Here is a 13,047-nt window from a genome sequence, read left to right on the forward strand (position 1 = left end):
GTAAAGTTTGTATACGTTTTTTTATTATATATTTTTACAAAATAATCTTATAGTTGACGTAGTTTTTTTGGGATTGCAGTTAACATTTTGTTTTTTTTTTGGCATTGGTAAAAGGTAAGGTCGGAAGTGTTGGTGGACAAACTAAAAGTATGAATGGTTAGTTTAGTTTCTTGTGGCTGGCTTTTGCATATCAGAAACGTCATGCATATTTGTTCAAATATTATTCGTAAATGGCTACTTTATTTCACTTTACTACGGGGTAAGACTCGCAAAGGCCTAAGTTAAGCCTTGTCTTCCACGAATTAAGTTTAATGTCAGATGAGTCGGGGTTTTGGTTTTGATTGCAACCAGGGATAGATTTAATTTTGGAAGTAGGAATGAAGAACGGTTAGTATTTACTTCAGTCCTAGTATAGAGCCCCTCCCTCCAACACGTAACGAAAAGTTTAAATTATCTTATTGGCTCACTTAAACTACGTATTGATGACATTTCTGACGGGGACGCTAAAAATACGTAATTCCTTTTACCGCTGCCGCTATGACCCGCCTCTTCTTTCATACCCCTCCCTCCCGTGGAAGGGGGTCCGGAACTTTGACGCCCGCCCAGATTACTCTGTTCTCCATTCCTACTATTAAAATTAAATCTATCCCTGTTGCAACTTTGTGAGCCTTTTTTTTTGCGCCAAGGCTTAACGTTACTTAAGCCTTATTCCATACTTTTAGTCAGTTCACGTTACTTCTGTTGTTGGGACATCATTTTAGGGTTAGAAAAAGGGTTCGGATTACAATCGTAAAACATCGATTCGTAATTTCTTCGAAGATAATTATTTATTTCGAAACTTAATCATAATTATTAAGCTTAACACATTGCATAGAATATTTTTCCTTCTTCGTTGTTGTTTATATTATAAAGTTAATTAAAAATATCGGCAACGAAAAACGTAATAAGGAACTTTTAAGATTGATTGACAAAACAAAATACTAGATTTTTTTTTCTTCTTCTTCTTTTGATTGATTAATTAAATTTTTCATTAATTACTTTACGTGGTATGCTTCCATACTAAACTAATTATTATAACCGGGAAGGATAGTGCCACTAACAGGATAAAAACGCTTGTCCAATCCCACGTTGTCCTGTTGCATTGAGATAACAAAACCACCTGTTCAAATAGATAAGAGAGAGAGAAAAAATAAAATAATTAGATTTATTAAAGGTATTTAATTAATAAGGAAAATTCACTAGGAAAGTAATCACGTGGGGTGGATGGAAATTTTGGCGGGTATAATTTGCTATTTAAAGGGAGTGTGAATTAAATTGAAACAATAGGTTGGTAAGTTAACACTAGTTACGTTTACATTCCTTTGTTAACGTAAACATAGTGCCACTTTACAGTTATTTAAATACAGGGTGTTTATATTTCCTTTAAAGGGTTGGGAAACCATCTCGTGGGGTGGAAATTTTGGCGGGTATAATTTGCTATTTAAAGGGAGTGTGAAGTAAATTGAAACAATAGGTTGGTGAGTTAACACTGGTTACGTTTACATTTCTTTGTTAACGTAACTTTAGTGCCACTTTACAGTTATTGAAATACAGGGTGTTTATATTCCCTTTAAAAGGTTGGGAAACAAACTTCAATTACCCTCTTATTTAGTAGCTAAGTCTAACTGAGGTAAAAATATTTTAAAATATTGACCTTGGTGAAGTTAATTATTGACGAGTGAAAAATTATTTGTTTTGAAAGGAAAACTTTGAACAGCTTTCTTTATTTAATATAATATATAAAAATCAAACATGGGTAATATTAATATTATTTATGGAACTTTCAAACAGAATATATTTTTAAATTAGGGTTATTTAAACCCCCAAAAGCGCTCGTGCGTCACCATCACGTTCTGTAAATAATTTATGCCTATTATTTATCTTATAGTAAAATCAAAAATAGCCCTTAACAGGATTTCCCCCCAAAAAAATAAAAAATAAACCTTTTTTTTTAAATAAATTTGAGGCGAAAGCGTAAATAATAAGCGCCCATTTAAAATTGAATAAATTAAACGAGTTTGGTGCGATTTAACTCGTTCGCAATTAATTTTTTTTTTCTTATAGAGAAAGTCTAAGTTAACTTAAAAATTAACCCCAAGCAAAACCACTGTCCCCTATCCAAAAATTGTTTCGAGTTACGTGTTTTTAAGTAAGGGAATATGAAACATTTTATATACTTCCCGATGCAAATATAATTGTTGCAAACGTAACTAGTAATCGTATTGAGTTTTTAAAAGAAATGGTTAGGCACTTTTTGCCTTTACAGCGGTAGTATGCAAACAATGTCTTTGTTACATGTTTCGATCCATCTTGTTTCCTATTATAATGATATTTTTTTTGTATTCTTTCACCTGTCTAAAAGCCCTTTGAGGCAGTGAATAGGTGTATATGCCTTTTTCTGTTTATATAGACTTAATCAGAAAAAGGGATGGGCTGGGTTGAGTGGCGCGAACCTTGGGCTGGGAATAAGTGAGGGGTGCCCAAGAGCCCAAAGAACTATAGTGAAGTATACCCCAAGTTTTATTTGGAGCAAAATCGATACTGCAGAGGAGAGGATGATGTCGGTGTTGCATGGGCTGTTTCGATCGAAGTTTCTTTCCGTTTTCTCCTTAGGGGGCACGTGCCCCGTATCTGTAATGAGAAACAGAGCCCCACCAGGATATACACCCTTCCCCCCAAGCGCCCCTTACCCAATTTTATGGTATTTTTATAACGACAAAAATCGTCAAGGATTCAAGCTTGGTTAGACGTAACAAGAGCTAGGAGGTCCTTTATTTTCTCTCTCTCTCTCTCTCTATATTGCCACTTTAGTACTTTTGGGGCAGAAAAACACTCGAGTGTCCAAGAGATACGATCCTCGGCAATGGTCATCAAACCTTGTTACGATACTTTCCGTGCTTTGTGACTGCCATAACAATAGGGGATAGAATGGAGTCTTGTTTTTATTGGTTAAAGTGACGGTGATATCTTCATTCATGGCCGGGTCTAAGATTATTTATTTAGCGTGTGACAGACACTTTAAAGAGAGACTGTACTGTTACCCGAACCTTTGAGCTTTAAGAGAAAGAAGTTAAAGAACCAAGAAATGTTACGTTTGTACTAAAGGGACTCCCAAATGACAGGCAACACTTGTCTACACACTGATTTTACTGTTGGAACTGGTTTAAACTGAACTTTGATCAAACTCTCATAAATAATAAATCGGGCAACACTGTAGCGAGTTTTATTGTCCCAAATGACAAGCAACACTTGTCTGCACACTAACCATTATTTTTCTGTTGCAACTGGTTTAAACTGAACTTTGACCAAACTCTCATAAATAAATAAATAATCAATCAGGCAACACTGTAGCGAGTTTTATTCTCCCTTATTTTTTGAACGAAAATAATCAATATCCAAAAAACCATACGGTTAGGCCTAGCTGTAGCTACTGGTGTTCGTTTTTCTACCCACACCCGTTACCAGTCCCGAAGAAAAATGGTAGGTCATTAGAACTTTTTAAGTTCGGATAGAAAGCTTTGGGCTTTTTTATATAGGGCCTATATTGATTTAATCTAAGCCTATTTTTGGTACGAAATTCGATCAAAAAAATATATCTTTAGTACTACACACTCTCTCTCCTTTTTCAAATAAAATCAGGGAAAAAACTGTATGAGAAGCTTTAAAGAGTTGAAACTAGTTGAAATGATAATGTAGTCGAAAGGGAAAAAGGGGTAAAGATAGAAAAAGGAAACCTTTATCTGACAGTTCAATCCGATCTTCGGATGAAATCTCTTTTCACACACACATACACCAGCTACTTTCAAATCTTTTTGTTTATTTTCTATTCGATATCGATTGACATTGGAAATTCGACAAACTTTACCCCAATTTTCAATATAATCAAGGGTAATTTGCAATTTTTGGAAATGGACGTATTTCTGTTTGAATAAGAATTCCCTAAAGGCAAAATTCTTCCCAAACTCAATTGGACACACTCAATATCCATCCATTGAATGCCTTGACCTATGACCTTCTGTATTCTTTTAGGCTTAGCTATGCACACAGTGCAAATTTTTCAAATGTGAAATACTTCTATTATCATTTGAAAGCAGTTTGAAAGTGCTTATTCGAAACTGCACGCACGCTACATATATGGTTCATTCCGGAAGAATAGCAAAATTGACACGGGGGCGAAAGTTGTTTCACGCTTTTTTGATTTATAAGCCCCAGGAATTCTTTCTTCCCTCCAGCAGATGATTTTCGGTTCTGCAGATGATTTTGGGGGCCGAAATCGAACGGGTTTGCGTCTTAGTTCATGTACAGGGTGTTTTTCCAAGAAAGATGGTTGGAAGTAGAAGTGCAGTGGGTTGTATGGGAAATGTATTTTGAGTTCTACGATGTAGCTAGTTTTTGCGTGACCATTAACACATTGGTCATCTTGTTACTTCAATCCTAACTCACTAAGGTCTATAGGGATTTTAAGGAAAAACCGTTTTTCTTCGCATCAAGTAACGTTTGTAAAAAAAAAAATAAAAAAACCTTTTTGAAGGTTTTGCGGAAATATATTTAAGGTTTGGCCACTGAAGAAAAAACATATCTATATATTTTTATGATAGAGCCATTTTCGTTTCGAATGACGTCAGAACGCAAGTTGGGGCAATCATTTTTCCTCTCTCTCTCACTAAATTACCTAGGGAGGAAAAATATTTAACTACATTATAAAGGTATGCTAGTAATGCTACGTCATTTGAGTCTCTAGTGTAGTAGGCCTTAGGCCTATTTCAGTTAGTTCTCCCAAAAGCGTATGCTTTGAAAGCTTAATGGTTAGAAACTTGTACACCTGTTTCGTTTTTAGATACATTATATTAAAGGGATTGTATATGCGTAAAGGTTTAATGACACGACGCTTTCAATCTGTCGTTGTCACCTCAGTGTTTGCCACAGGCAGTTTGTGATCCAAGATCAGTACTTGACTAACTTAGCTCACAGAGGGCCTGACAAGTTAAAACCGAGAGAGAGAGAAACAGCGAAAACGATCTAGGCTAGGTCTATTAGAGAATGATAGTTTATTGCCCCTTTAAATTCCCAACCCGTAAAAAATGCTTCAATGCCCCCCCCCCCCGTAAGAAAGCTCATTAGAACTAAACTGAACAGGTGCGGCCGACTTGTTTATTCAAACACGTTACTAATTTATCATAGTTTTGTGCCCTCCTAATTTAATAGGTCCCTAACTTTAATAAAACTTAATTAGCGCGCGCGCGCTTTATGTTAGTATACGCTGCCGTTTTAATTTGGGGCCGCTATAGAAGCTTTCTTTTCTTTTTGTTTGAGCTTACAAGGGCGGATGCCAATCTTAATTCTTTCCTTATACACAATTTATTACCTAAAAAGAAATGACAACTTTTATATTTAAGAGATGAAAAAGGCGCCTAAAAGAATGGCTGAAAAATTTAATTTAAAAAGACAGTCAGCTTTTGTTCACCCAAAAGAATGGGTCCCCGCAGAAGAAATATTTTCTTCTGGTCCCCGTCACTCAGATTTTAGGAGTGTCTGCGGACTCCAGAGACCTTTATTTTGTATTGTACTTTCAATAGAATTGGGAGGTTTGTTTGGGCCTAAATCTCATAAATATTGCTCAAAACCAAAAACACGCGGTTTATTAACGTTTCTTTAAGATTATTGGAGATTTTAAAAATAGGCTTAGCAACATAAACACGTCGTCTGCTTGAGAAACAATATCGGAGGGTAAAGAAAAATCTATAAATTTTTGATTAGAGATATATTGATGCGATTGAACCTTAAAAGGCCGGTTCTATTATTATTATATTAAAAAATTCATGAAAATTCCAAATAAAATTGGGGACAATTTTGATAAGCGAATATACTGTATCGGGATTCGATATACCTATCGAATTTTTTTTATTTTAATAAATTAATCTTAACCCTTTAACATTACCAAATCAAAAGTACGCGGCGACGGTGGCTTTATGTAGGTCAGATTATCAAATATTTCTTTTCCAGCGGAAAAATTAGGAATTTTTGAAATTTATATTCTACAATTTCCATTCTGGTTGAATACGCAACAATGTAGGATACTAATCGGAAATTTTTCGAATAATATAGATTTAAAATGATGTATGGCTTTTATGCCGGACTTTCACAATGGAAAATAAGCAAATATAATATAAGTGGCATGCACTCATGATTATTTAAACTGAGTGTTTCTTCATGAATATAACCATTAGGTTTTAAAACGTGACCAGTGGTTTATTTCTAATAACTTTTAAAGTTTGAATCGAAACTTTTGTGGTTTGTTTTTCTACAAAGAAGAAACACCGGTGATATATCTTTGAGCGCACGAAAACGTAATTCAGATCAACTCTTATGATAGATATTTCTGAGGATTGGGTAGGGTAATCAATCTATGACTAGTTGTGAAAAGTTTTAGGTTTATTTTCGGTAGTGTTCTTCAAATATGGATGAATATATAGTTAGATCATAAGATATGTTCCATAAGTTTGCCACTGGTTATTGAGAGCTGGAATTGAAGTGAGTGAGGTAGGTCATAGATTCGAAGTAAAGCGAAGACACCTGGTGAGGGAGGCGCTATCAAAGGCTTAGTACAGACTAAATAGGAACTAGATGGAATGGTCCTGCAAAACCGAGTGTAGGACTTAAATTCTCGCTTGTTTTCGGACTAGCTCGAGCTGTAAGTCTCTAGCGTTACGAAGTATAGGTAATTTCATACTTATCACGTGGCATTTATTGTAAACATATGGTTTAATCAAGGGCTACTCACCAAAACCAAAAATATGCTAAAACTTCATCTTCTGTTAATCAGGATAGGCTTTTTTATTTTTGAAAATTATGAACAGTTATTGAAAATAAACCAAAAATGAATCCAATTTAATTACGAGTATCACCTGACCCTAATCAATTTCCTTTACGAATTTATGAGTCTACTTGCGTTTGGAACAACTCAATAAAAAACAATATTTGTCTAAAAATAGGATTTTTACCAATATTGATTCAAAGGTTAAAAATATCAAGAAAGAACTGAAAAGAAACTTAATTTCTCTTTGACTTGGAAGTCCTTAAAAAGGACTTTATTATTTTTATTCTGAAAGGGGAGAGGGGGAGGGAAGAGGAGGTCCACAACGAAAGCAGGTATAACTCGGTCAAGCAAATAAAAACGTTTCCAGTGACCCAAAAGTGAGAGAGGCCCAACGGAGTGTAAATGATCTAAAAGACTATTAACAGCGTTTCCCCTTTTATGTCGAAAAACTCCAACAAAAGTAAAAGAACAATATATAAATCGTTTTCTCTTTCATAATAAAGGATGAATGGCTACCCCTTTGATAAGTGAATTTTTTGGAGACAGTAATTGTTCTTAAAGAGAATGTGAAAACCATGGCGAGAATTATGGGGAAATATATTTCTACGTAAAACATCTGATCGAACACTTAACTGGTTTTAATAGGAAATTGGTAAATTCATTGATTGACAGGTTCATTTATTAAATTAGCCTGAAGCTTCAAATCAATTCAATTCCAGGAGAAACTTACCTCCCATTTAAATTAAAGGGAATGTAACCTTATTCAGAAACTAGCCATGAAGGTTAAGTTATAACTGAATGAACGCCCAGTCCAAACCGCTTTAGCTGGAAGGCTGAAATTTTGCAGGGACCTTACAATTAAGTCCTATTCACACAAAAATATTTTTTTTCCCAATCCGTGGCCATCTTTAAAAATGGCGGCCTAAAAGTGGGTGCCTTTGATGCTTGTCTTTCTATATAGAGACTTTATTGTTGTCATACCTAAATAACAGGTTATATTCCCTTTGATTGAAGTCTCTAGCATCGATTCTTTAACACTAATTACGGTAATTTAATTATTCCCAATCATTATTGGCTCTCCATCCGTTCAAAGAGATGAAACAACTACAACTACTATTACTATACACATTAAAACTGGCTTTGTAGTTAGTTTCCTCTTGTTTCAAGCCTAATAATGTTAGTAATTTCCTCCTCCTAATGCATTGAATTTCAAATAGAGGATCTAAAACACGTTGTCGCAACGGCCGTCGCATTAGCATTTTCCAAAAACCCCCTTAATCTCACGTAATCCTGATTTTGCTGGATTTTGAGATTATAAAATCTTCCCCAAACTTGAAACTTCCGACGTAAGATAAATCTCAAGTTCATAAGATATGTTCCATAAGTTTGTCACTGGTAACTTAGAAACTGGAGCTTGTCATGAAGTGAATGAGGTAGGTCATAGATTCGAGGTAAAGCGACTCCTGGTGAGGGAGGCGCTGTCAAAGGCTTTGTACAGACTAAATAGGAACTAGATGGAAGTATTACAAAATTATCCGAGTGTGGTTCGCGAACTAGCTCGAGCTGTAAGTCTCTTGCATTGCTAACTTGTATAGGTAGTGTCATACTTATGGGGAACATATCTTATAAACTTACGATAAATCCTATGGAGAGAAATTTGAAAGTTTAGACACGGTATTTAAAATAACGTTTTTGCGGAATCGTCTTACAAAATTTGCATATAAGATCAGTTTTATTTATTTTTCTCGCATCTCTCTAGGGATTTTTCTATTTTAGTTATTTGTTGTTGAGCAACGCGAGATAAAGATTTTAAAACGACTTTTCGTGGGATTGAGGTTTAAAATTCTCTCAAGTCACGTACTAGTTTTTGAACTTTAGTTCTAAATTAAAGAAGTTGGACTCCCAGTACTCATTAAATTGTCAAAAAGTTATTTTGTCAAGGCGGCCTTCCCTCTAGAGAAATGCGTGAAAATGAGATTAAAAATTTAAATGGTGTCTTGTTTTTTTAAGAGCGTGTTTGCAACTTTCAAGTTTAATAGCTTTTGTTGGACTCTATAATTTTTATACAGAAATGTCGTTAGGTGCGGTGTAACCTAATAAACTCTCTTAATGCGTAAGATGTTGGCCTGTGGGGCTTTCAAAGGGAGAGTGAAGTGATACGTTTTAAGTTTTCTCGTTTAGGCTAAGTGAATTGATTCCGATTCTGCGAGTTCGAGTTTATACGTTTCGCAAACCCTTTTCCAATTAACTATTGACGTATTCCAGACACTCTTAACCTTAAATAATAGTTAAAAGATTCACCCAAAGCTTCGTACTAATTAGCCCTCCTAATTAGCTTATCGAAAACCGTGGCGTCGTAGAGGGAGATCGAAATGCAATTAGGATAAAAGGGTACTGTTCCATCATTATCATAATAATCCCTAAAACCCTATTACCTAAATAAACACAAATTACGTCTCTAAACGTTACTTACCCATCCACCTTGTTGCGTTATCCAAGTGGCCAAATCCCTGTCCACGAATGTCCCTAGACTCTCGACTAAAGTTAGGACGTACTCTGGATGTCCCACTCTGACGCAGTCGGACGCTAGGGCTCCCGTCACGGCAAACAGTGCCACAATCCTACCCCACGTAATATCATTTCTAAACAACTCTCGCGCTAACGTTTGCAGTAAATTATCAACCGAACCGGGGCTTGATAGACTACAGAGTCCAACGTTGCCTAAAACGCTATGATACAATTTAGGATGGGCACGTTCTAGTTGTTGACACAATAGTTTAAGTTGCACCCCTACCGCGCACACTGTAGTTTGATGATTTGATGACGTTAAACGACTGACGCTTCTTAACCTTTGCAAACCAAGTTTCTTATTGGCTGCGGCGCAGGAACGTAGTTTTGTCCTTAAATATCGTCCGCACAAATTCTTCGCCTGTGGGACAATAGGTATAGAAGAAATTGAGCTACGTTCAGAGGAACAGATTAAAATATGTTGGTTAAAATTATAATTTCACTATCGCCTGTTTTCCATCAGCTCGACTCAACAATTTAAATTTTAACCAACTTTTTTAACCTCAACCCCGGACTTCGACTTTGCGTTCTTGAAACTGTTTAATTATTTACAAACAAATTTCAAAAAGTAAAAGCTTACCTGGTCCACAACCTCCTGATGCATGAAAGCATCTCCGACACTTCCTCCGACTCTCCATGTTCGCGGAATCTTTTCGGCCACGAGTTGGCTAAATTTTCTAGTCTGTTGCAAGAATAATTGTGGCGATGAACTACCGTTACTGGTTGCTCCTGGACTGTGTTGACCCAAGGTGCTTTCCGTGTAACTCGACAGAGACAACCTAGGACGCGTTAACGGTGGTAGACTTAACTTTCTCGAATGCACTATCAATGTCTCCGACGAAGACCTTCCGTTGCAATTGGAATAAGTTTGCAATGTCGTCATTTTTCGAGACGATAAAGGGAGAGAAGATGGCTCGTTGAAAAAATAAATTGGGATAGATTGAAGATGAGGATCTTTTAGAAAATTTTATAGCCGGCGGGGTCTACCACCGGATTTCTTTAGGTTTTTTTTTATCTCCGCAAGTTTTTGAAAACTTGTTTCAAAGTATGTGATGAAACATTTTTGCACCCTGGGTCTTCGTAGACTCTACTTAAAGATTCTTCGAGTGCCTTAGACTTTTTTCGTGACGGTAACAAAAGACCCGATCGCGCAAACTTCAACTTGAAAAGGGAACAAACACTGGAGTCTGCTCCAACCGTGCGTCGCGGCGCGCGTCTCTATTCTGACTATTACTACCTTTCCTTAAACTAAAACTAGCCAACGTAAAGCCCGTCGTCCGCAACTAGAAGCTTGGCTCGCTTTACCCTCTTTGGCACGTGGTCGATAAAGCGGGAAAAGTACGCCCCCTTTTGGGATCGAGGATTGAACTGCACGCGTTCGAAGCCGGAGGAAAACGTACCTTTTATCTAAACTTCACAGCAGCTGTGCAGCTTTCCATGCACCTTACTTCTCTTTTACCTTATTTTGGTTTGAGCTAGAATCAGGAGAAATTTACCTGAGTCGTGGTAAAGCTTTGCAATCAAACTATGGTTGGTTTACGACTGAGCGCTTAACTGTAGGGTAGGGTTTGAATTGATCCGAGGGGATGATTACTCCAAATACACCCCTAAAACAAACCTCTTCATACTTGCCTAAAATTGTACTGAACTATTTATGGAATTGATTGTTCCGAAGTCGGGAATAGGATCTAAGTGTGGTGAGCCCCTCTTGATCCATCTCTAGACTTGTTTCAGACAACAATATTTTTTTTTTTACCTTAGGCTTAAACAGGTCTCAAATAAGAGATCACCTAACATGTGTGTGCTTGTGTACCTCAGGTGATTTATTTTGACCAATGTAATATGGTTCTAGATCATTCTGTTATTCTGGTTTCTTATCTTATTGGGGGATTATTTGGAAGGGATTTATTTTTGGCAAATAAGTGCCCTTGATCAGACTAGTGTTTGTGCGTATGAAATCAAATTGTTTTGATAAAGTCTGGCATCGTGTATCAACCGGGATTTCAAAATCATAATAAATGAATGAATGATTGTTAAGCCTAATTTGAAATTGGAATTTAAGCGCGTGGAGTTTTTTTTTCGCGCCAAATTCTGAAAGATCTATAAGTTTCACGTGGATTATTTCGCGCCTAATGTTTTCCTAACCGATTTTGGGTCGATTTATTAACCTCTGTAATGTTACCGAATTGAAATACATCACAGAGTACCCCTTTTCTATAGAATTCTGCTTGCACAGCACCATTTTTAACTCAAAACCAATTGAGTTTAGCATGGGGAAAAACGAAAAAGTCGCTTAAAAGACGAAATTTTAGTTTCTCGGAGTTAAATCAATATTTATTCAAAGTTTTTCCCAAATAAAATCAAATGCGCAAAGATTGCTTTAGCCGCTCGAATGATTTTGGTCCTTTTGGAATCCTTTTTAAAAGAATGCGATATTTGAATGTTTTGTTGTCCGCGAATCCTGGAAACCGAAAAATCCATTACATTTCAGTAAAAACACCCCAAGGACGCAGAACCGATATGCCTAGGCCTATATCTCGTAAAAAAATTAATATTATAAACTTCCTAAAATAATAACATTTTATGGTTCTAAAAGTAAAGAAAGAAAAAATAAACTTTTACGCTCCCAAAACTTGTATCGCCTCAGGCATATATTTTTCATAGACCTCACTCCTCGTGTCGTAGAGGCTTTCCTCCTATATATAATAAAGTATTATAATAAATTAATTAAAATAGTCTTAGCATCCCTTGTAAATTTTCCTCATACTAGCCGATGAAATTATCCCCTAGCATGTTTTTCTTTCTCTTAAACTATGTCCTTCATTGTAGGGACTTGTAGTAGCCTAGCAAGGCTGAGAGTTTTCTAACCTCTCCAGGAAAGATAGATAGAAAGTAGAAACAGTATTAAAATATTTCGAAAATAAAAGTTATAGTTGGCTTCCAAAAACTGACAACTTTGACCTTGTTTTTTTTTTTTTCGAATTTTGTACGCCTCAAGTGATAAAATAAGAAATAGGTTTTCACTGAATTATTGTTATTAATTTTTTATTTTTATGGGGAATGGATTTTTTTTTCTTTTGGTTGCTATCTATTGTGTCCTTCAAATAAGTTATAAGTTCGAATCATTTTGACTAACGGCCACACAGAAAGTGATCATTCGTTGGTACGTTGACGACCGGCGCCGTTATGACGGTCAATAAACTATATTTACAGACTTAATTTGCTAGGGCTACAGTAGCTCAAACAGTGAAATTAACTGAAATATACAATACACCCCAACAATGGTAAAATTGTTGTTGTTGCCTTAGTTTATCTCACACCGAATAATTTACTGCCAAATTACGAGAAAACATTTTTCAAAATTATCCCGATATTTATTGATATTTTTTAATCTCAATAAAATATCAGAACCTTTTGAGGTGGAAATGTTACTAAAAATAAAGCTGTAAGCTGTGATAAGTCTATGAGAACAAAGTTTAAGTGAAATAGCGTTGCAGGCGCTGCAATTTCCACCTGATTATAAATTATTCACGTTTTGTGGTTAGGTTATTACTGTACTTTGAAAGTGTTACAGGTTCTACCACCAAGACACAGCATGCACTTCCCTTTTTATAAAAATTTCC

At 35.9% G+C, this 13,047-nt stretch overlaps 1 protein-coding gene across 1 annotated transcript; it reads right to left on the reverse strand.

The window, feature by feature from the left end:
- Window position 1: 1 nt before the first annotated feature.
- LOC149677173 (bcl-2-related ovarian killer protein homolog B-like) lies at window positions 2–10,753 on the reverse strand. The gene is made up of 3 exons (XM_089838198.1): window positions 10,005–10,753; window positions 9,330–9,785; window positions 2–1,159 (listed from the first exon to the last, which is right to left on the reverse strand). The coding sequence occupies exons 1-3, from the start codon at window positions 10,305–10,307 to the stop codon at window positions 1,040–1,042; spliced, it is 879 nt and encodes a 292-aa protein (XP_089694324.1). The 5' UTR covers window positions 10,308–10,753; the 3' UTR covers window positions 2–1,039.
- Window positions 10,754–13,047: the final 2,294 nt, after the last annotated feature.

Source organism: Phalangium opilio, unplaced genomic scaffold (genome assembly GCF_054372755.1).
Source record: "Phalangium opilio isolate 3A_F unplaced genomic scaffold, DU_Popi_V2 ptg000045l_1, whole genome shotgun sequence".
NCBI classification, from domain to species: domain Eukaryota; kingdom Metazoa; phylum Arthropoda; class Arachnida; order Opiliones; family Phalangiidae; genus Phalangium; species Phalangium opilio.